At 37.0% G+C, this 22593-nt stretch overlaps 1 protein-coding gene across 1 annotated transcript in view; it reads right to left on the reverse strand.

Annotated features, from left to right (window-relative positions):
- GLS2 (glutaminase 2) overlaps window positions 1-22593 on the reverse strand; it is a 187725-nt gene that overhangs the window by 44011 nt on the left and 121121 nt on the right. Inside the window, exons 9-13 of the mRNA XM_053708140.1 lie at window positions 12130-12188; window positions 10052-10118; window positions 8214-8264; window positions 5348-5524; window positions 131-262 (exon numbers count right to left, since the gene is read on the reverse strand). Of these exons, the coding sequence (XP_053564115.1) occupies window positions 131-262; window positions 5348-5524; window positions 8214-8264; window positions 10052-10118; window positions 12130-12188 (486 nt within the window). The remainder of the gene's footprint in view (window positions 1-130; window positions 263-5347; window positions 5525-8213; window positions 8265-10051; window positions 10119-12129; window positions 12189-22593) is intronic.

Here is a 22593-nt window from a genome sequence, read left to right on the forward strand (position 1 = left end):
CCCTCTCATGCTATCTAGGTCTAGTAGAGGAGAGTAGCAGAAAACTCCCATGACATTGGGTACAAGCAGTAAGATGGCCCCAGATACACCAAACTGCAACATATTAACCAGTGACAGTATCCGAACCTACCTGGCAGAAATGAATCCCCCTCACGCTGTTACCAATTCTGTCTAGTGGAGGAGACCAGCAGAAAACTCCCATGACATTGGGTACAACCAGTAAGATGGCCCCAGACACACCAGACTTAGCTGGCAGTCCCACCTGTAAACAGCAATACAGATGGATCAACAACAAAAAAAAAAAAAAAACATACATAATATAGCCTGCCAGGCACAAGTTTTATATCAAAGCCTAGATAATGAACATTTAATGATTAGCCTTCAATTATAGGGACAGTCTACACTAAAATTGTTATTGTTTAAAAAGATAGATAATGCCTTCACGGCCCATTCCCCAGCTTTACACAACCAACATTGTTATATTAATATACTTTATAACATTTACACCTCTAACTTTCTGTTTGTTTCTAAGCCTCTAAAGACAGCCTCTTATCACATGCTTTTGTATTTGCTTTTCACAACAGGAGAGTTAGCCATATAGATAACATTGTGTTCATGCCTGTGGAGTTATTTAAGAGTCAGCACAACACAGAACTAACTGGCTAAAATGCAAGTCAATAGATAATACATAAAAAGTCATGTGATCATTGGGCTGTCAGAAGATGCTTAGATACAAGGTAATCACAGAGGTAAAAAGTATATTAATATAACGGTGTTGGTTATGTAAAACTGGGGAATGGGTAATAAAGGGATCATCTATCTTTTAAAACAATAAAAATTATATTGTAGAATGTCCCTTTAAGTTGGACGTCTATGCCTTTTAGATAACTGACCTGTTATATGCTGATCTTAGTACTGAAATTAGGAAGTATGTGGGAAGAATGAATTAGTAATTAAAATATATGGAATATCTAATAATCACATTGCCTATAAAATATAAGGTAACTGTGCATAGAGAGAGTGACAATTCCACTATATATGCAGTCTGTATCTGGTAGTGATCTTGTTTGTCCAGCAGGGGGAGACATCAGTTTATACAGTATAAATTTAAAAAAAAAAACCACAAGCACATGCTTCATCCAAGTTCCCAAAAGACCATTGCCATAAAACCTAAGAAAACGTGGATGAGATATACAAATAAGCATATCAATGAGTTCACTCTAAAGCCATTTGAGAACATAGTTCTCTACAAATGCCACCCTAATGTTTTGTATGATGCAAACAGACAGCTAGATTACGAGTTGTGCGTTATGAGGGAAAAAGCAGCGTTATGGCTCTTTTTCACTACTGCTGGTATTACAGGTGTTGTAGGTATAGGTGTACCGCACACCTTTTTGGCCGTCATGCAACGTAACTACCGCACCTTTCAAAAAGTCCTTTTTCAATGGGACTTCCATAGCGCCGGTATTACGAGTTTGCCTGTCTGGTCAAAAAGTGAGTGGTACAGCCTATAGCTACAAGATCTGTACCGCCACCTGAAAGTCAGTAGTTATGAGTTTTACGTTACAAAGCTGTACCATAAAACTCATAACTAAAGTGTTACAAAGTACACTAACACCCATAAACTACCTATTAACCCCTAAACCAAGGCCCTCCCGCATCGCAAACACTAAAATTAAATTATTAACCGCTAATCTGCCGCTCTGGACATCGCCGTCACTATAATAAACATATTAACCCCTAAACCGCCGCACTCCCGCATCACAAACACTAGTTAAATATTATTAACCCCTAATCTGCTGCCCCAATGTTGTTGCCACCTACATACACTTATTAACCCCTAATCTGCTGTCCCTAACATCGCCGCAACCTACTTTACTATTGTTAACCCCTAATCTGCTGCCCCAAAATCGCAGCCACCTAACTACACTTATTAACCCCTAATCTGCTGACCCTAATGTTGCTGCCACTATACTAAAGTTATTAACCCCTAAACCTAACCCTAAGTCTAACCCTAACGTAACCCTAACCCCAACCCCCACTAACTTTAACCTAATTAAAATAATTCCAAATAAAAATTACAATTAATACCTAAATTATTCCTATTTAAAACTAAATAAATACTTACCTGTAAAATAAAACCTATGCTAGCTACAATATAATAGTTATATTGTATCTAGCTTATGTTTTATTTTTATTTCACAGGTAAGTTTGTATTTATTTTAACTAGGTTGATTAGTTAGTAATAGGGATGCACTGAAATTCGGCAACCGAAATTTTCGGCCGAAAAATGGGCCTATCCCATAAGAAATTAATTAAGGGTGTCATGTTTGTAGAAAATGAATGAAGTGTGTTATACTACCTTAAAAATGAATGAGGTGTCATATTTGTTGCAAAAAGTGGAAGGGGGTCATAATTAAGAAATTAATTAGCGGTGTCATATTGTTTGTTAAAAAAAATCAATGAGGGGGTGTCATACTGACTTAAGAAATGAATGAGTGGTGTAATACTGACTTAAGAAATGAATGAGTGTGTCATTCTAAATTAAGAAATGCATGAGGGTGTCATATATTGATTCTAAATACTGACTTAAGAACTAGGGATATCATATCAAATGTAAATGCAAAAACAAATGAGGGTAGCATATTTAATGCAAACAAATGAATGAGTGGTGTCATACTGGCCTAAATAAAGGAGTGGTATTATATTGCTTAAGAAATATGTCATAGTTTTATAAAAATGAATGAAGCATCACATGATAAAAACCATGGACGAGAAATACCATATATCTTGTTTTTAACTTAGGGAATGCCATGGCTATTGTAAAACCAAGCAAAAGGGGCCGTTTCACTAAGCCCAGAGTCTAGTCTTCGCATCCCAATCAGAAAAAAAAGTTGCGTGATTCCCAAGTGTCCCTGTGTAGCTGGAAGTGGTATAGCAATCATTAAAAATCACACACATGTGTGTTATATCCAGTACCAGTTATGTGTAGAAGACGAGGTTGGCTGTAGCTCTGAGCGATCATGCCGATAATTATTAGATGACAAAAGTAATGTCACATAATAATCAACAAAGAACAATTTGATATATTTAGGTCCGCTGTCTAGCATAAAAATAAAAAAAGACAGCATTCTAAACAGAGGCGAGGGTACAAGGATATACACAAGGAAAAAAAGAAAAGAAATGACAAATAAACCTGCAGCCTTCTCTTGGAGTTGACATAGTTTAGCAGACACAAGCAAGTGCTACTAACAGACCAGCTGGGTTACTTAGGGCTAGATTTATCAAGCCCCTGCAGCAGCAAGTTCTTTTGAGAACTTGCTCGCCGCGATTTATCAAGCAGCGGTCACCAGACCGCTGCTTCCCTAACATCTTCACCACCTCTATTGTGGCGAAATTAAATCTCCTCGGTCGAGTCTGACCGAGGAGATTGACAGCTCCTACCCGCTCGTGATTGGCTGTGCGCGGGCAGGGGGCGGGATTGCACGCAAGCGCAAAATTGCGCTTGTGTGCAATGTTAATTACCTGCGGGTAATTTCGCCCCGCCACAGACGAGCTGAGGCGTACAGGGGCTCGTATACGCGCCCCTGTACGCCTCAGCGTTGATAAATCTAGCTCTTAGGATGCTTTCCATTCTGCACCCTGAGGTACAGTAAATTAAATATCTAGCACAGCAGAGCAACATCTGTTTCTGTGCTAGTACCAAACAAACAAGGCAATTAAAGAATACCTTTAACTATTTTAAAATAATTTTTGAAAAAAAAGTCATTTTCAGTTTCGGTTTTCGGCCAAGAGCATCCTGAATTTTCGGTTTCCGTTTCGGTCCACAATTTTCATTTCGGTTCATCCCTAGTAAGTAAATAGTTATTAACTATTTACTAACTACCTAGTAAAAATAAATACAAATTTACCTGTGAAATAAAACCTAACCTGTCTTACAGTTAAACCTAACATTACACTAAAATTAAATAAATTACATTAATGAAATACAATTAACTAAATTACAAAAAAAACCACTAAGTTACACAAAATAAAAAATAAATTATCAAATATTTAAACTAATTACACCTAATCTAATAGCCCTATTAAAATAAAAAAGCCCCCCCCCCAAAATAATAAAACCCCTAGCCTACACTAAACTGCCAATAGCCCTTAAAAGGGCCTTTTGCAGGGCATTGCCCCAAAGAAATCAGCTCTTTTACCTGTATAAAAGAATACCAACAACCCCCCAATAGTAAAACCCACCACCCACACAGCCAACCCCCCAAATAAAATCCTATCTAAATAAACCTAAGCTCCCCATTGCCCTGAAAAGGGCATTTGGATGGGCATTGCCCTTAAAAGGGCATTTAGCTCTTTTACATTGCCCAAAACCCTAAGCTAAAAATAAAACCCACCCAATAAACCCTTAAAAAAACCTAACACTAACCCCCGAAGATCCACTTACAGTTTTTGAAGACCGGACATCCATCCTCATCCAGCCAGGAAAAGTCTTCATCCAAGCGGCAAGAAGTCCTCAATGAAGATGGGAGAAGTCTTCATCCAAGCAGCAAGAAGTCATTATCCAGGCGGGCAGAAGTCTTCATCCAGACGGCATCTTCTATCTTCATCCTTCCGGCGCGGAGCGGGTCCATCTTCAAGACATCCGGCGTGGAGCATCCTCTTCATACGGTCCCAGCCGTACACTGAAGTTTCCCTTTAAGGGACGTCATCCAAGATGGCGTCCCTTGAGTTCCGATTGGCTGATAGAATTCTATCAGCTAATCGGAATTAAAGGGAAAAAAATCCTATTGGCTGATGCAATCAGCCAATAGGATTGAGCTTTAATCCTATTGGCTGATCCAATCAGCCAATAGGATTGAGCTTGCATTCTATTGGCTGATTGGAATAGGGGATTGAGCTTTAATCCTATTGGCTGATCCAATCAGCCAATAGGATTGAGCTTGCATTCTATAGGCTGATTGGAATAGGGGGTTAGTGCAGAATTATATAACATTAGCTTAGCGCCAGCTTTCTAAAGCAAAGGGCTGCAGAGATATTTTACTAAAAAAAATAATTTTACAGAACGCCGCTCCTGGCTCTACTGAGCGGGTCTGTCTAGTCACAGAAGTGCTCTGGTCTGACAAGAAGAGTTTTGCTTTTTAAATTTAGAATACAAATTTATTGTGAATAGTCAGTTTAGAATATTTTGTCCCTTTAACAATACAGATGTGCATGAACCATTTAAATACATATTTTAGTACTGTCTGAATATAAATCAGTTGTCATTACAGTTAGGTGTTGACTGGCTGTGTTCTTTGTGCCTCTGGGTACCATTTTGTGGAAATGCGCTGGAATAAAGACTTACATTAAAGGCGAATTGGCCAGAGAAGTCATACATGCCGCATGAGTGCATCAAGCTCAGTGTGTTCCTCACAGATTCTCCGCTTAGAACTTGCTCCCCTGTGATTGGGCAGATTCCGCCATTAGCCAGAGTGGCAGCTATCACACTGCCAGACTCACAGGTCACCTCAACAGAGCACATCTAAATAGAGAGTGGAAATAAAGAGATTCAATTCTTATTATATACAGTGGTGTACACAGCAGAGTAGGGTCCGGTCACACATAGATTAGAACGTTATTATATATAGTGTTTCACTGCTTAAATGTCAGAGGACATGAATAGATTAAAACCTTCTTAAAGGGACAGTAAACACCTTGTCATTACAATACATTTCTGTTGTGTTGCTGTAGAATAACATATCAGCCAAGTCTTATTGTTTCTAAAAATAAATTAACATCGTTTTTACTGTAAATGTATATTAAACTTTCATGATTCAGATAGAGCAGGCAATTTTAAGCAACTTTCTAATTTACTCCTATTATCAAATTTTCTTCGTTCACTTTGTATCTTTATTTGAAAAAGCAAGAATGTAAGCTTAGAAGCCGGACCATTTTAGGGTAGAGCTTGCTGATTGGCTTCTATATGTAGCCACCAATCAGCAAAGGCTACCCAGGTGCTGAACCGAAAATGGGACAGTTCCTAAGCTTGAATTTTTTCTTTTTCAAATAAAGATACCAAGAGAATGAAGAAAAATTGATAATAGGAGTGAATTAGAAAGTTGCTTAAAAGTGCATGCTCTATATCTGGATCATGAAAGTTTAATTTTGACTAGAATATCCCTTTAATTGTGAGCAGAAATACATAGGGTAAAATATAAAACAGTGTACAGCTAGACAAAAGATACAAACCTTCTAACACACAGTTCAACTGGGAGTACAGGGAGTAGGCATATAGATATGAAAAACCTACTTCCATATAGGCCAATATATATATTCTAATATGTCAAACACATTCCATACTTCCACTAGCACACTTGCTGATAAAGGAACATGTCACGCCGCAACATAAATTCTCATCTATCCTTGATACAACCATGAGAAAAGAAAGGTTTTATGATACTGTATAAGATAGATGCAATGTGAAAAACAAAATCAAAACATCCAATCAACACCAACTGCGCTGACTTTACACTTTGTTTTACTGTGCTCTTATGAGGTTTCATAGTACACTTCCTTAAACTAAGGAGGTAACTAAAGTGGCTGGCTCTGCACATGCCACATACATGATTTCCTGTGTCCCAGGACAAACACTTGGATTGGATGTCTAAAGTTTAAAATGGGATGTGGCTACTAAGAAAATGTTTTTGTAAAATAACTACCTTTTTTACATAGAAATGTTCATACATTTACTAGTCAGCTTTTTAAACATACGGTGCATCATTTTCAAAGGGGGCAGAGGGGTCAGTTATTAGTGGAGTTTCTCAGGGGTGGGGTCAGTTTTGGGGTCTGTTTTGTTTTAACATAGTTATCAGTGATATCAGAAAAGGGCTACAGGTGAAAGTCTGTCTGTTTACAGATGATACTAAAATTTGAGTACATGTTTGGGGGGGGGGGGGTGATATAAAAAATAGAGGATTGGCCAAATGACTGGGATCTAAAGTTGAAAAGTGCAAAATTATTTACGTAGGAAAGAAAAATCCAAATATTAATTAGACTCAATGACACCTTACTGACAAATGAGGAATTGGACTTGGGAATTATTATTTCAGATGATTTAAAATTTGGTAAACAATGTAGTACTTCAGCGAGTAAGCCCAGTAGAATGCTTGGTTGTATTGGTAGAGATATTTTCAGCAGAAATAGTAAGGTTCTTATGTCATTTTACAGATCATTAGTTGAGTATTGTGTGCAGTTCTGGAGACCATGAGGCCCATTTATCAAGCTCTGTATGGAGCTTGTGAGCCCGTGTTTCTGGCGAGTCTTCAGACTCGCCAGAAACAGCAGTTATGAAGCAGCGGTCTAAAGACCGCTGCTCCATAACCCTGTCCGCCTGCTCTGAGCAGGCGGACAGTAATCGCCACAATTCAACCCGATCGAGTACGATCGGGTTGATTGACACCTCCCTACTGGCGGGCGATTGGCCGCGAGTCTGCAGGGGGCGGCGTTGCACCAGCAGCTCTTGTGAGCTGCTGGTACAATGCTGAATACAGAGAGCGTATTGCTCTCCGCATTCAGCGAGGTCTTGCGGACCTGATCCGCACTGTCGGATCAGGTCCGCAAGACCTATGATAAATAGGCCTCCATATCTCCAGAAGGATATAAACAAACTGGAATCTGTGCAAAAAAGGGCTACTAAAATGATACATGGTCTAAAAAAAAAAAAAAAAACTTCCAGGAGAGGTTCAATGACCTAAATATGTACAACTTAGAGGAAAGAAGGGAAAAGAGGTGATATGATAGTACTTTGCAAGTATATCAAAGGGCTTAGTAAAGCTGAGGCTGTGAGTATTTTCCATAAAAAGAAAAATTCAAGAACAATGGGTCATGATCTCAAGCTAAAGGGTAGTAGATTCAGAAGTAATTTGCGGAAGCACTTCTTTACAGAAAGGGTGATTTATTCATGGAATAATCTTGCACAAGAGGCGATAATGACAAACACTATGGGGGACTTCAAGATTGCCTGGGATAAACATAAGTTTATACTTTTAGGACATATTGGGCAGACTTGTTGGGGCTATGGTTCTTATCTGCCGTCAAAATCTATGTTTCTATGTAAATTATTTGATGTTTGGGTAATGTCACTTTAAATTAGATTTTGTTGAATTAGCAATAGGATCAGCATAAACTTCTTTATTTGCTCTCACTAGTTTTATAATAAAAGATCAAATTACCTGGAAGTACAAATCCAAAGCGGCCATCATGTCCGCTCCAGGGGGAAAGCACTAAATGTGGAGAAAAATAGGAACAAAACATTAAGGGTCCTGGACAATAGTCACTTTTATCCCTCTCTAGTCTATTTCTCCTCTTGACCTTTACCAGTTCCTAAATTATTCTAAGCAGCTTGGCTCACTGTTCTTCCCACAGTAATTATATATGGTTTTACAGTTTTCTGTAAAAAAAAAAATCCTTCTAGTATTTTACACAGCATTCAGTGTGCCCTATCTACACTTGATTTATTACTGCATTGTTAGGGTCTATTGACTGCGTCTAGAAGTACACACACAGTGTGACCAATGGCAAACATTTTTTACCCATTTTATCTCTTTGATACAGCCATTTGTCCCTTTTTGCCGAATTTTCCTTAAATCTGCAAATAGGCTGCACAGATAAGGATTCATTTTAAAAGTACCTGATGTTCAATGTTTGCATTATCAGAAAAGATTGTAGCTATTATGTTCAATATAAAGCACCTTAAAAGCACATTCAAGATGCTTCTCTCTTTCCAACATACTTGAAGTTACAGCTTTATGCTTCTCTCTCTTTCCAACATACTTGAAGTTACAGCTTTATGAAATTAAATACAAGATGCAGATTGTCAGTCTTTTCAATATTAGTGTATCACACCAAGATTTTCAAAGCTAAACACCAGTCCATTACATATCCTATAACAGGGGTCAACAACCTTGGCACCCCAGATGTTTTGGAACTACATTTCCCATGATGCTGAGATACTCTTTAGGCTGTCTTAGCATCATGGGAAATGTAGTTCCAAAACATCTGGGTTGCCAAGGTTGCTTACCCCTGTCCAGAATTTTTTCTGATTGTTCTAAATCAGAAACATTTTAGGACTCAGCTGTTGACTCTTAAAGCATTAAAACATGCTTCTAGTAACATAGCCACTTTGAAAAAAATGTTCAAATGTCATCAGCTGTCTACAGGTTCAGTAGTAGTGTGTAGATTTTTCTTAATAATTTCAAATTGTTATTTATAGATAAAGCTAGTTTGTAAAGTATTATTTAGTATAGTAAATGTTTTTTTAAAGAGAATAAATCAACTAAATACAGAAAGAGAGAAGAGAATAAAACAAAAAAGTGGCATAGGAGAATTATAAAAATTATAAAATGAACATATGAAAAGGATAACTAGAAAGAAAAAAGTTTTGAGCTTAAAGGGCCATAATACCCAAATGTTTAAACACTTGAAAGTGATGCAGCATAGCTGTAAAAAGCTGACTAGAAAATATCACCTGAACATCTCTATGTAAAAAAGAAAGATATTTTACATCAAAAGTTCCTCAGTAGCCACATCCCATTGTAAAGGACTTCTAAGCAGCATATCAGTATGTCTGTCCCGGGACAGCGGAAGGGGCAAGCTTACGTGCACTCTCATCTTATTTCCCTATTCAGTTTAAAGGAAGTTTGCTATGAAATCTCATGAGAGTTAAGTGAAATCTCATGAGATCACAGCAAAAGAGTTCATGACCTCAGCACTGCTGATGCTGATTGGCTGCTGTTAATGTCTTCATTTTTTTTTTTTTTTACCTGCAGCTGAGTATAACTTTTTACACAGAACTAACTCTGCTGAGCTGAGGAGATTGTGAGGTAAAATATCTTCCTTTTATACATAGAGATGCTCAGGTGATATTTTCCTGTCAGCTTTTCACAGTTATACTGCATCAGTTTCAAGTGATTTAGCATATGAGTATTATGTCCCTTTAATTAAGAGATACCAACGTTAATTTGAGCAATTGGACCACATTAAAGGAGTTACTAATAACATAGCCCTTTACCTTTTTCTCTTTCAGATAATATCCAATCGCATAATTCCGATCTCCTGTCTCTCTCTCTGATTGGAACCTGCAGATGACACAACATTATATTAGGTATTGCTATTGGATAACTGCAATCATATTGTCATAGTATACAACACAATACGAAGTAACAGACATAGATAGACAGAGATACAGTAGAATTGCATGATCAATAAATGCATAGAAAAAGAAGTAATGTGATACACTTTTTCATGTTCTCTTGCACATACTCAGTAGGAGCTGATGCTTCAGAATGTATGAATTTAAAATGTCTGTGCAAAATTTGATAATATAAATAAATTAGAAACTTGTTTAAAATTGTAAGCTCTATCTGAATCAGGAAAGATACATTTTGACTTTACTGCCCCTTTAATAAAAATCAATTTAACCACTAAGTCCTATGTGGAAAGTCTTCAGGACAGAAGAGAAACAGCTGGTTGGTAGCTTAAACTTAAATAGAGTTAAAGAATTAGATAGTGCTACTGCTACTACTACTACTGCTACTTTTTAACTGAGTCAGGATTGGTCAAGAGCAAATGGTTTAAACAGAATGAATGAATCAACAACAAAAATGTTTGTTGACTCATTAAATGAGTTGCCCATTTGTGCCAAAAGCATGTGATCACCATTACAAATTATTGAGTTCAGGTGTTTCAGCCACAGCCATTGCAAACAGGTGCAAAACAAACATAGCCATGAAATATCCATGGGCAAACATTGGGAGTACAATGGGTCCTACTTAAGAGCTCAGAGACTTTAAACTTGGCAATGTCATAGGATGACACTTTTGCAAGTTTGTGAAATTTATATGTCCTACAAGATCTGCCCGGTCAACTATAAGTGCCATTATTATGAAGTGGAAGCGTCTAGGAGCAACAGTTGCCCAGTCATTAATGACAGAGAACACCAACTCATAAAGTGTGATTGCTGAGTACTGAAGCGTGTTGCATGTAAAAACATCAGTACAAGAACTGTCCACTGGGATCTATATGAAATAGGGTTTCATGGTTGAGGAGCTGTGCACAAGCCTTACATTGACATGTGCAAAGACAAAGTTCAGCTGGAGTGGAGTAAAACACGCAACCACTGGAGTCTGGAGCAGTGGAAATGTGCTCTCCAAAGTGATAAATCACACTACACTATCTAAAAGTCTGAGAGAGAATACTATCTACTGTTTCTACTGTAAAGTTTGGTGGAGGAAGGATAATGGTATGGGGCTGTTTTTCAGGGTTTGGGCAAGGCACCTTAGTTCCAGCGAATAATTATCTTAATGCTACAGGATACAAATGCATTTTAGACAACTGGGTGCTTCCTACTTTGTGCCTGTTCCAGCATTCCGTGCCCCTGTGCACAAACTTAGGTCCAAATTGAGGACATGGTTTGGTGAGTTTGTGTGGAGGAACTCAAGTGGCCTGTACAGCCCTGACCTCAACCCCATTGAACACCTTTGGGATGAATTGGAACACCAATTGTGGCTGATTGGAGACAAATTCCCACAGACACACTTAAAAATCTTGAATAAAGCCTTCCCAGAAGAGTTGTTGTTATAGCTGCAATGGGGGGGGGGGGGGGCATGGCCATGGTTTTGGAATGGGATGTCTAAGAGGCTCAAATAGTTATGATTGTCAGGTTTCCACATACTTTTGGCCATAATGTGCAAGATTTGTGGCAAAAATGAACTATATTAATATTTGCTGATTTACAGCAGATATGGAAACTGACAGAGGTATGTACACTTATATGTAAAAAAGACAAATCTCTTTTTTCAAGTCAGATCTTATGTATTTTAGTACATATATTAATTATTAAAGCAATGACAGTAATTTGCTAAAATTGGTCTTTCTTACTAAAATTTCTCTAGTTCACAGAGGCATTTCTTATCTGTTCTTAATTTCAGTGTTTAAATGTAAAACAAAGTGGAAACAGGAAAAAAGACCAAGGAGAATGAAAAGTTTGAAAAATATCAACTAAGTTCTACAACAAGATAATTACAGCGGGACATGCGGGCCCTCCATACTCGATTATTGGCTCCTAGATTGACAAGCTTTGGGCCTTACATTGCATTGCTGAAGCCAACATATTCATTCCCAGACATCTTTTTCAGTAGCTGTGTAATCTGTACAGAACAGCAAAAAAAACAGTGAGAGAGAATCTGTGAATATTGAACAACAAAAATTATATAGATAATAATATGTACTATACAGTTAAAACAAAGAAAACGTTTTTCATGTTTAGTTTTCAATATATTTTGTTACCCATTCCTTGTAAATATATAGATAACCAAAACTATACAAAACACTTAAAAATGAAATAACTACTAAAATTAGTCCCCATTCTGCAGACATCAAGAGATGAGATTATTTATTACATCAATGAAATACACTTGATTAGTTTAGATATTCACACTTTTCTTCATCAGATAAATAAAGTACAAAGCACTTTATACAAAAGTAAATCGTCAGAAGAAAATACAAAAGGCTGACATTAAAGCGACAGTAAACACCTTGAGTTTTTTATTTAAAATGTTTAGTTACGCAGAGTACAACAACTTTTCAATATACTCTAAGTGCCATGGTATTTTTTTTTTTTTTGCATTAGCTAAAACACCGCTAGCGTTAAAGGGACATTCTAGTCAAAATATAAATGCACATAGATTTATTGTATTTTTTAATAGAAACATATTTTTAATATACATTTATTGGCAAAAATGCTTCTATTAAGAGTTATTACTGTTTTAGTGTTAACATTTTTCTCTGCATGTGCATGTGAAGCATAGCTAGATATTTTTACTGCACCCACATTTTAAATAATGCTGCTGCTTAGATCATCAGTGGGGCTTGTATCATGTCAGCAATTAACAAATTGAGTCATTACCAGATGGTACAATCACCTTAGGTTCTCCGAACAAGTGTTGTGTTTAAAATGCTGGTGCACGGTGCATACTTAAATACACATTTGAAACAGCTATAGCTTTTATTAGAAGCATTTTTGCTAATGCGTGTATATTACAAAAATGCTTCTATTCAATACCCAAATGCACCCATATGGTTTCCTATTTTGGCTGGAATATCCCTTTAAGCTTTATGCGCTTTTCGGGTTCTGCTCATATTACAAGTTGCAAAACAACTTAGTAAGTGACAAATTACCTACTTAATACTAGGAATGGGCGAATGTGCAAATTTTCTAATTTCGAATGTAGAACGAATGTTATTACCGAAATTCGAATTCTAAATTCGAATGTCGATAAGAACGAATATTCTTAAAAATTCGAAAATCAAATTTTATTTACAGTTTTCGAATGTCACTTTCTAATTCGAATGTTTATAATTATATCGAATGTCTACATTCGAAATTCGAATTTTTTGAATTCGAATATAATTTGAATTTTTCGAATTCGAATATAAATTCGAATTTTTCGAATTCGAATATTGCATAATTCGAATATTACATTTAAAAGCATTAGAAATACTATTACAATCTAAATTCGAATTTTTCGAATTCGAATACACGTATTGCATAATTCGAATATTACATTTAAAGAAAAAGCATTAGAAATACTATTACAATCTAAATTCGAATTTTTCGAATTCGAATATTGCATAATTCGAATATTACATTTAAAGAAAAAGCATTAGAAATACTATTACAATCTAAATTCGAATTTTTCGAATTCGAATATTGCATAATTCAAATATTACATTTAAAGAAAAAGCATTAGAAATACTATTACAATCTAAATTCGAATTTTTCGAATTCGAATATTGCATAATTCGAATATTACATTTAAAGAAAAAGCATTAGAAATACTATTACAATCTAAATTCGAATTTTTCGAATTCGAATATTGCATAATTCAAATATTACATTTAAAGAAAAAGCATTAGAAATACTATTACAATCTAAATTCGAATTTTTCGAATTCGAATACACGTATTGCATAATTCGAATATTACATTTAAAGAAAAAGCATTAGAAATACTATTACAATCTAAATTCGAATTTTTCGAATTCAAATACACGTATTGCATAATTCGAATATTACATTTAAAGAAAAAGCATTAGAAATACTATTACAATCTAAATTCGAATTTTTCGAATTCGAATACACGTATTGCATAATTAGAATATTACATTTAAAGAAAAAGCATTAGAAATACTATTACAATCTAAATTCGAATTTTTCGAATTCGAATATTGCATAATTTGAATATTACATTTAAAGAAAAAGCATTAGAAATACTATTACAATCTAAATTCGAATTTTTCGAATTCGAATATTGCATAATTTGAATATTACATTTAAAGAAAAAGCATTAGAAATACTATTACAATCTAAATTTGAATTTTTCGAATTCGAATATTGCATAATTCGAATATTACATTTAAAGAAAAAGCATTAGAAATACTATTACAATCTAAATTCGAATTTTTTGAATTCGAATATTGCATAATTCGAATATTACATTTAAAGAAAAAGCATTAGAAATACTATTACAATCTAAATTCGAATTTTTCGAATTCGAATATTTTCGAATGTAATCGTAAAATTCGAAACCGAACATTCGAAAATCGAATGTTAGAATGTTATGTAAACATTCGAAATTCGATTCGAACGAACGAATGTGTTAAAATTTGTGCCGTTTTTCGAATGTTGCGAAACATTCGCCCATCCCTACTTAATACCTGTAGTACTGCTCAAACAGTATACCCACCTTGACGTTTAAGCGGCCACTCTTGGACCACAAAGTTGCAATAAACCTACTGTGATGTGGGTAAACATTAATGCGGGAGGGCCACTTATGGACCCTAATTGAAGAACCTCTATTTTGTGTTTTTTCAAATCTGTCATACTATATAACTGATAACTGTAAAATAAAAGACACAATAAATATGGTGCAGATACTCATTGTACAAAGGGTGATAGCTGGTAAAACTATGCTTATTATTAACATGGGATATATCTACGGTGCTGGAGATCCCTACTATCAAATGGGCAGAGAAGGAAGGTTAAAGTACAAACATATGGACCTCAAAGGCTATATGGCATGCTGTAATTTCTTAAGAGTTGATTGCAGATAAGGTTTCTAACGCTATAACTGATAGATATACAAAAGGCACAGAAAACATGATATAAGTACTTACTATCTAGCAATAAATTGATAGAAGCAAATAGTGTGTTAACAAAGACCTTAGCTATTGCTCAGGAGATCCCAAAGAACATATAAAGGAAGGGAAGATGAGGGCCAGAATAATATAATAATGCCCTGAAAGACTGAAGTCCCTACTGGAATTATTCAGGCATAATTTGTAGCTGGCTTAATTTTACTGCTATACCGCCGGCAATGTGACATGTCTACATGTGCATTAAGGCCCACTATAGACTATTTTGACTTACTAAATAATACAGTCATATTAAATGTAGGTGACAAGGTGCATGCCCACCCAGTGATATTACAGAATCAGATTTTGGACCGTTTTCTGAGTTGGATAGAGCTATAAATACATAAGGTCTAGCTGCAATCTGAGCCCTCTCATAACAATAGTGCACTCTCTTGTATGTCATAAGGAACACACAAACTATATGATTCTGAACAATGCCACTTGAGCAGGTCCAGCCTGCACCCGAAGCCAAGACTATGTGAGAGAGGATGTGCTGTGTAACCCAAAAGAGTCCATAACGTCCAAAGTGCTATTCATATAACTTACTGTATTTTAGGCTGAGCATAATCAGGAAATAAAGGGATGCAGTGAATGTGTGTGGTAGATGTAGTAAGGAACTGGGGATTCAATGCAGAAGGGTGGAGACAGGGATTAAATTTACTAAACTCCTAGAGCCACTTGTTTGCTTAATATGCTAGGCTCTGGAATGTTATATGAAGATAGAATAGTACAATAGGTTTTTTACAGAGCCCAACATGCAAAAACAAACATGATATCTGTTATCTGTTCAAAGCTTAATACAAACGCAAACTTAGTATAGTAAAAAAACAGTATGGCAAAGGTCTCTATGTAACGGTTTAGGGGTAACAGCTGCTTAGTTCAAACATATATACGATTTCAGGAGACTCTAACATATGTCATGGGCTGAGAACCTTATTTGTGGACAACCATCAGATCGAGTATGAATGTCATTATGTCCCATCTTAAGGTGCCAACATCTTCAAAAACATTACAGTCCCATAGCAAGAGACAACACGCTGCACAAGTACATAGCATTTGCGATCCCCTGTACCAACTCATAGATCACGCTTAAGTGGGAGCCTGCAGCCATATTACCTCCCGGCAATCTGCCATACTATATAACTGATAACTTATTTGTGTACAAACATCAGAACGAGTGTGAATGTCTTTATGTCCCATCTTAAGGTGCCAACATCTTCAAAGGCATTACAGTCCCATAGCAAGAGACAACAGGCTGCACCAGTACATAACACTTGCGATCTCCTGCACCGACTGATAGTTCACGTTTAAGTGGAAGCCAGCAGCCATATTACCTCCCGGTCAGCAAGAAGGCCATCCCCCTGGATCCCAGGCTGTGAGAAAACAAAACTGCAGCCGCATCCAAACTAGCACAGGCAAAACTAGACAACACATAAGCCCATATTAATTAATTGCGGCCGTGAAGGGGTAAGTGACAAACAGTGCCAAATTGAAACAGTCCAAATACTGCGCTACGGACTGATGAGTGCTGCGCCATTTACCCTCTCTGCTCAGCGGTTCTGCTGCTCGGAGCTCTGTCACTGCTGTAGGGTGGTCTGAAGGTAAAACAGTAGAGCGGCTCACCTCAGTCTCTGAATCACATTGAGCCTGTATCCTTTCTTCGCTAGGCTCTCTAACTCCTGTTGACATGCGAAGGGGAGAATGCCGACGCCGGGGCCCCAAAGCACCACCACTCCCACCCTCCACACTAAGAGGTGCGGTTTGGGTGAATTCACACGGAGAGCCACTGCCACTGTTCCCAAATGCTATGCAAAGCTTATCCTCTAAGGCGGCATGATGGGCAATAAGCAGGTTGCGCAGGTCCTCCCAGAAACATAGAGGGATCTCCATAGTGAGAATTTATTAGCACCCGCTATATAGAAATAAAGAAAACTCTTTTTGTTCAGATGTAGACTGTGTCTGATTGTCGAGAATTATTGCAGTATCTTGCGAAGTAAAACTGCATCCTAAAGACAGAGGCAAACTGGTGCCCTTCCGGGGGGTGAGTAAGATGTTAGGCCGCAACCTCTGAATCGTTCCGGTAGGCAGGGTATTACTTCTAGCCCGGAGATGAAATAATAATATGAAAGAGCTGGCTTAGCTGTACATCCTCAGTCAAAAAATATATGCGATGGGATGGTAGAAAGAGGAGTTACATACTGATTTGGGCTAGGAGTTGCAGGAGCTGAAAAGTTTGCGACCAGTCATGGCCGCCACCCGGAAGTTCCCCCCTGTAGTTTATTTTTAGAATAGGTTTTTATTTTTTTATTTTGGGGTTGTTGTTTTTTTACGTGGTATTAGAATAGGATTAAAAAATAAATTTTGGATAATTACTTTTTTATATTCTGTAAATTATTATTTTTTTAATTTTAGGATTTTTTATTTTTTATAATGTTAGGATTTTTTTTAAGGTAAGATTAGGTTTAATTTATTTTTACAGGTAAGTTTTTTTTTATGGAAGTTAGGATTTATTTTGTAATTTTTGTGTATTTTTATTTGGGTTCATTTAGGGGGTGTTAGGTTAGGGGGGTTAGATGTTAGTTTATGACTTTGCAATGTGGGGGACTGATGGTTTAGGGATTAATAGTGTGTTTAGGTACTTTGTGATGTGGGGGATTGTGGTTTAGGGGTTAATAGTTTTATTAAGTGTTTGTGATGTAGAGGTATGGCAGTTTAGGGGTTAATAGTTTATTTGTAAGTTTACTTTGTAATGTATTTTTACTGTAATTTCAGCAACTTTTTAGTTTTGGAAAACAGTTAACCACGGCTCTTAGATCACGGAAAGCGCAACACTGTTTTTGTGCCTCACTTCTTAAGACTAACCTGCTTCATAACTGTCCCTAATTGCTTCAACAGATAACAAATGCAAAACAATGAAATTTACACTAGCATAATAACAGTGGCAAGCTTTCTCTTCTCCAGAAGCAAGGCTGTATTGGTTCCTCCAATTAAAGGCTAGTGCTGATGGAGTTTGACTACTAACAAAACAATTGAAGCAGACAGCTTCTCCCTGCCTCCACATTCCATTCCTTTGAGTCTACAGCTGCATTAAAGACTGGCATTCAAACACCAAGTCTGCTCAGTGAGTCAGAGTGCCTCTTCTTTACTGATGCAATACGCACCACCGCCAGCTTTTTGAGCAGCCATAGTCTTTGAATCTTGATCCTCTAGTCACATTTAGCATATGTTGCGTAAACTGCTGAAACAGTAATAACTTTTACAAGAAGCATTTATGCTAATGGTAGTATATTAAAAAAAAGGCTTCTATTTAAGCCCTTAATGACTACAACATATACTGTATAGTGTCCATGCCTGAGGCAGAAATAGTGCAGTCTAACCGCTGTTGGTGAGAACCGCATTCCTACAGCACTGGAAGTGCTACAGATGTCCAACATACAGGGTACATTGGTTGTCATTAATGGGTTAAAATTTAAATGCATTTAAGTTTTGACCTTTGTATCCCTTTGATTAATCTTATATTATTTGATGTGGAGAGCTGGAGGACTAGACAAAATGCTCCAGAGGCCTGTCTTGGGGCCTTAGTTTGGACAAAACTGCCATAGACCATCACATAGCACTGTGTATCTCTAACCTTTGTGCTATCTTCATATGCCATCATGCACCTCTGTAACCTCTCTTCTCTTGCCACAGACCACAAACATCTCACTTAGCTCTCACTTCTTCCCATGGACAATATGTAACTCCTGTCTCCCCTCTACCACGCAACTACAACTCTTCTTTCTGTCTCAAACCATCACACAACGCTCTACATTATTCAAGAGAATGCCACTAATTCTGCTGAACATTAGAGACCTTCAAACACTTTAAAAATTAATACAAAGCGCCAGTATATGTATGAAAGTCCAAAACTTCATTACAAAAACATATACATAAAATAAGGGGTCGCAGACCATAGAAGACATCAAAGAAAGGCTGACGCATTTCTGCTGTCATGCCATACTCTTGATAAAATTCTCTTCAAATCACTCTTATACAAGGCTAAACTGTTTCCTATCAATGCCAATAATTAAATTATAGAGTTTAAACCACAAGACAACTATCTAAAAATGATTATTTCATTATGCAATTTATCCCAATAAAATATTCCAAAAAAATATTCCAAAATATTCCAAAAGGAATTATATGGACTTCTGGATGATGTATTGGCAGCAGGACATTTGAACAAAGATACATTTGATTATTTTGCATCCTACAATACTGATTTTGCATTTGTTCCTGAAAGTACAGAAATCCCTAGTGGATGTTAAGGGGTGACCTAGCATCAGCAGAATAGGTTCACTCTTTGAACAATTATCGGAGTGGCTAGAAAAGGAAACTACAACCTCTCGTCATAACCCTATTCAGTTATTTAAGAGACACAAAACATTTGCCTAATATGCTGATACACTTTGGCAATCTGAGTTTGGATGGTTAACCTTAGACGTAGTAGGCCTATATATATCAATCCCATGACAAAGGATTGGAGGCCATACAATATCTTTTGAATTTTAATTCTGCTTATACCAGTGAGTTTCGGGACATCTTTAGAGTTTTGTCATTTCTCTTAACTCACATTTTTGTTTCCAATTTGAGGGGTTTTGATGTCCAAAGATGTGGGACAGCTATGAGGGCAAAATTTGCCCTCTCCTATGCCAACAAACTGCTTCATGCAAGGAGTTGCCACCCAAAGCATATATTCTTTGGTATTTCTAAAGTCCAATTTAGTCGGCTAAAACTTAACTGTTCCAATCAAAAAGACTTTGAACAGCATGCAAATAAGAACACTTATTGGATAGGGGTTATAAACCACATGTTATTGAGAGAGCATATAATGAAGTGGCAAATACCCAGTCAAAATCGTTATCGAATGAAGAAAAGACAAGGGGCCCGATTATCTTAACCTCGCAATTTCAGACGTGGTTTGTCTCGCCAACTCTCGCAGGGGCTGCCCTAGTGGAATTATCCTAAAAAAGTCCTAAAAGTGCATCTGATTTATTCCTGTGTAATTTACATATAAATTTATGTTTTTGATAAAATACGTTCTTTGGTGAACAATTTTGTTATGATTTTTGATGCAGCTTAGCAATACAATTTCCCTGCTTAGTTATCTGTGAATGGTTCAATTATTCATTTTGTATGATGTTTACAATACAAATTTTAATGTGCACTTTTTATACGAAAAGTGAAACACCTTGTTTTCAGGGTAAAAAGTGGCTTTAGATCATTCCACCAGGGGGAGAGAAGTACTGGTGAGCAGTGTTCCCTCTAAGGCCAGTTTTGTGTGCGGCCCAGCAGTGAAACAGTTAATTAGGTAACCACACCCTGCAATTAGCAAACGCTGCACAATACAGATGGCAAGGTATGGTTCTCTCGTTAACTGTTTCACTGCTGGGCTGCACACAAAACTGTCCTTAGAGGGAACACTGCTGGTGAGCATTATTTAATAATCTCGCCAGCCCAGAGAGCTTTAGATCATTGAGCCCTAAGAGAGATAAGTTCAAAGGTGTGACGTTCACAACAGAATAATCAGATCAATATTACCAAATTTGCGGTATCATCCGCAGGCATTTCAAACTACTTATTGCAAATGATACATTAGTGCATGTAAATTTGCGGACAGGAGGAATCACACCCTTGGTAATATTTTAGCTCCTACATCTTTGCCTAAAATTACTTCCCCCACAAACTCAAATTTATGGTTATGTTTTAAAGGTATGTACCATTGTTGCAAAGCAGATTGTAAAGCATGTGAATAAGTTGCCATTGGTGACAAATAAGTAGTATCAAATAAAAGAAAGTTTCAACTGCACTGCCACAATTATGATATACCTTATAGCAGTGCAAATTGCAATATACAGGTTTAACAAGACGTGATGTTCGCTCAAGAGTTCACAAGCATCTTTCAGCAATTAGAATTGGTACAGCCATTACTTTCTTCGTACAACATTTTGTGAAGAAACACAATAAAAATTTATCAAATTTAACTTGGTGTGTAATTTAAAAAAAATAGGACTCCAAAAAGAGGTGGTGATAAAGTTGAGTTAACAGAGAAACAAGAAATGTATTGGATTTTCAAATTTAGGACACATCTACCTTTTGGTTTAACTCTACCTAGGATTTAATTAAATACTGCCATTGATAATAAGTAGTGCTCATGTGAAGAACAGTTTCTATTTGGAGTATTTCTTTAAATACTATTTCAAACATTACTATGACATCATTCAGTGTTTCACCAATAGGAAACAGTTTATCCTCTTATAAGAGTGATTTGAAGGTAAATTTATCAGGGCTATGTGTAAGGCGTGACAGTCGAAATGTGTCAGCCTTTCTGTGATGTCTTTTGTCTGTGACCCCTGATTTTATGGATATGTTTATGTAATAAAGTTTTGGACTTTTTATACATATACTGGAGCTCCGTATTAATCTTTGCTGTGACTCTTAACCAGCTGTGAGCTCTGTATGAGCAGCTACTTTTCCCGTGCTATCAATCACCCCATTGGATATTTTGCGGTAATGTGGACATCTACTTTTGGCTTGTAGCCATTTGATTGTCAGAGAGGAGCGGCTGAAGACGTGGATGTCTATTGGAGGTCTATCCGCTGGTAAGACGAGATATGCACATGTATGTGAGTATGCTTTGATGTCACTATACATCCGTATGATATGACCCAAGTTTGAGACACAACACAAAAACAGAATTTATGTTTACCTGATAAATTACTTTCTCCAACGGTGTGTCCGGTCCACGGCGTCATCCTTACTTGTGGGATATTCTCTTCCCCAACAGGAAATGGCAAAGAGCCCAGCAAAGCTGGTCACATGATCCCTCCTAGGCTCCGCCTACCCCAGTCATTCGACCGACGTTAAGGAGGAATATTTGCATAGGAGAAACCATATGGTACCGTGGTGACTGTAGTTAAAGAAAATAAATTATCAGACCTGATTAAAAAAACCAGGGCGGGCCGTGGACCGGACACACCGTTGGAGAAAGTAATTTATCAGGTAAACATAAATTCTGTTTTCTCCAACATAGGTGTGTCCGGTCCACGGCGTCATCCTTACTTGTGGGAACCAATACCAAAGCTTTAGGACACGGATGAAGGGAGGGAGCAAATCAGGTCACCTAAATGGAAGGCACCACGGCTTGCAAAACCTTTCTCCCAAAAATAGCCTCAGAAGAAGCAAAAAGTATCAAACTTGTAAAATTTGGTAAAAGTGTGCAGTGAAGACCAAGTCGCTGCCCTACATATCTGATCAACAGAAGCCTCGTTCTTGAAGGCCCATGTGGAAGCCACAGCCCTAATGGAATGAGCTGTGATTCT

This window comes from Bombina bombina, chromosome 3 (genome assembly GCF_027579735.1).
Source record: "Bombina bombina isolate aBomBom1 chromosome 3, aBomBom1.pri, whole genome shotgun sequence".
Taxonomy (NCBI): domain Eukaryota; kingdom Metazoa; phylum Chordata; class Amphibia; order Anura; family Bombinatoridae; genus Bombina; species Bombina bombina.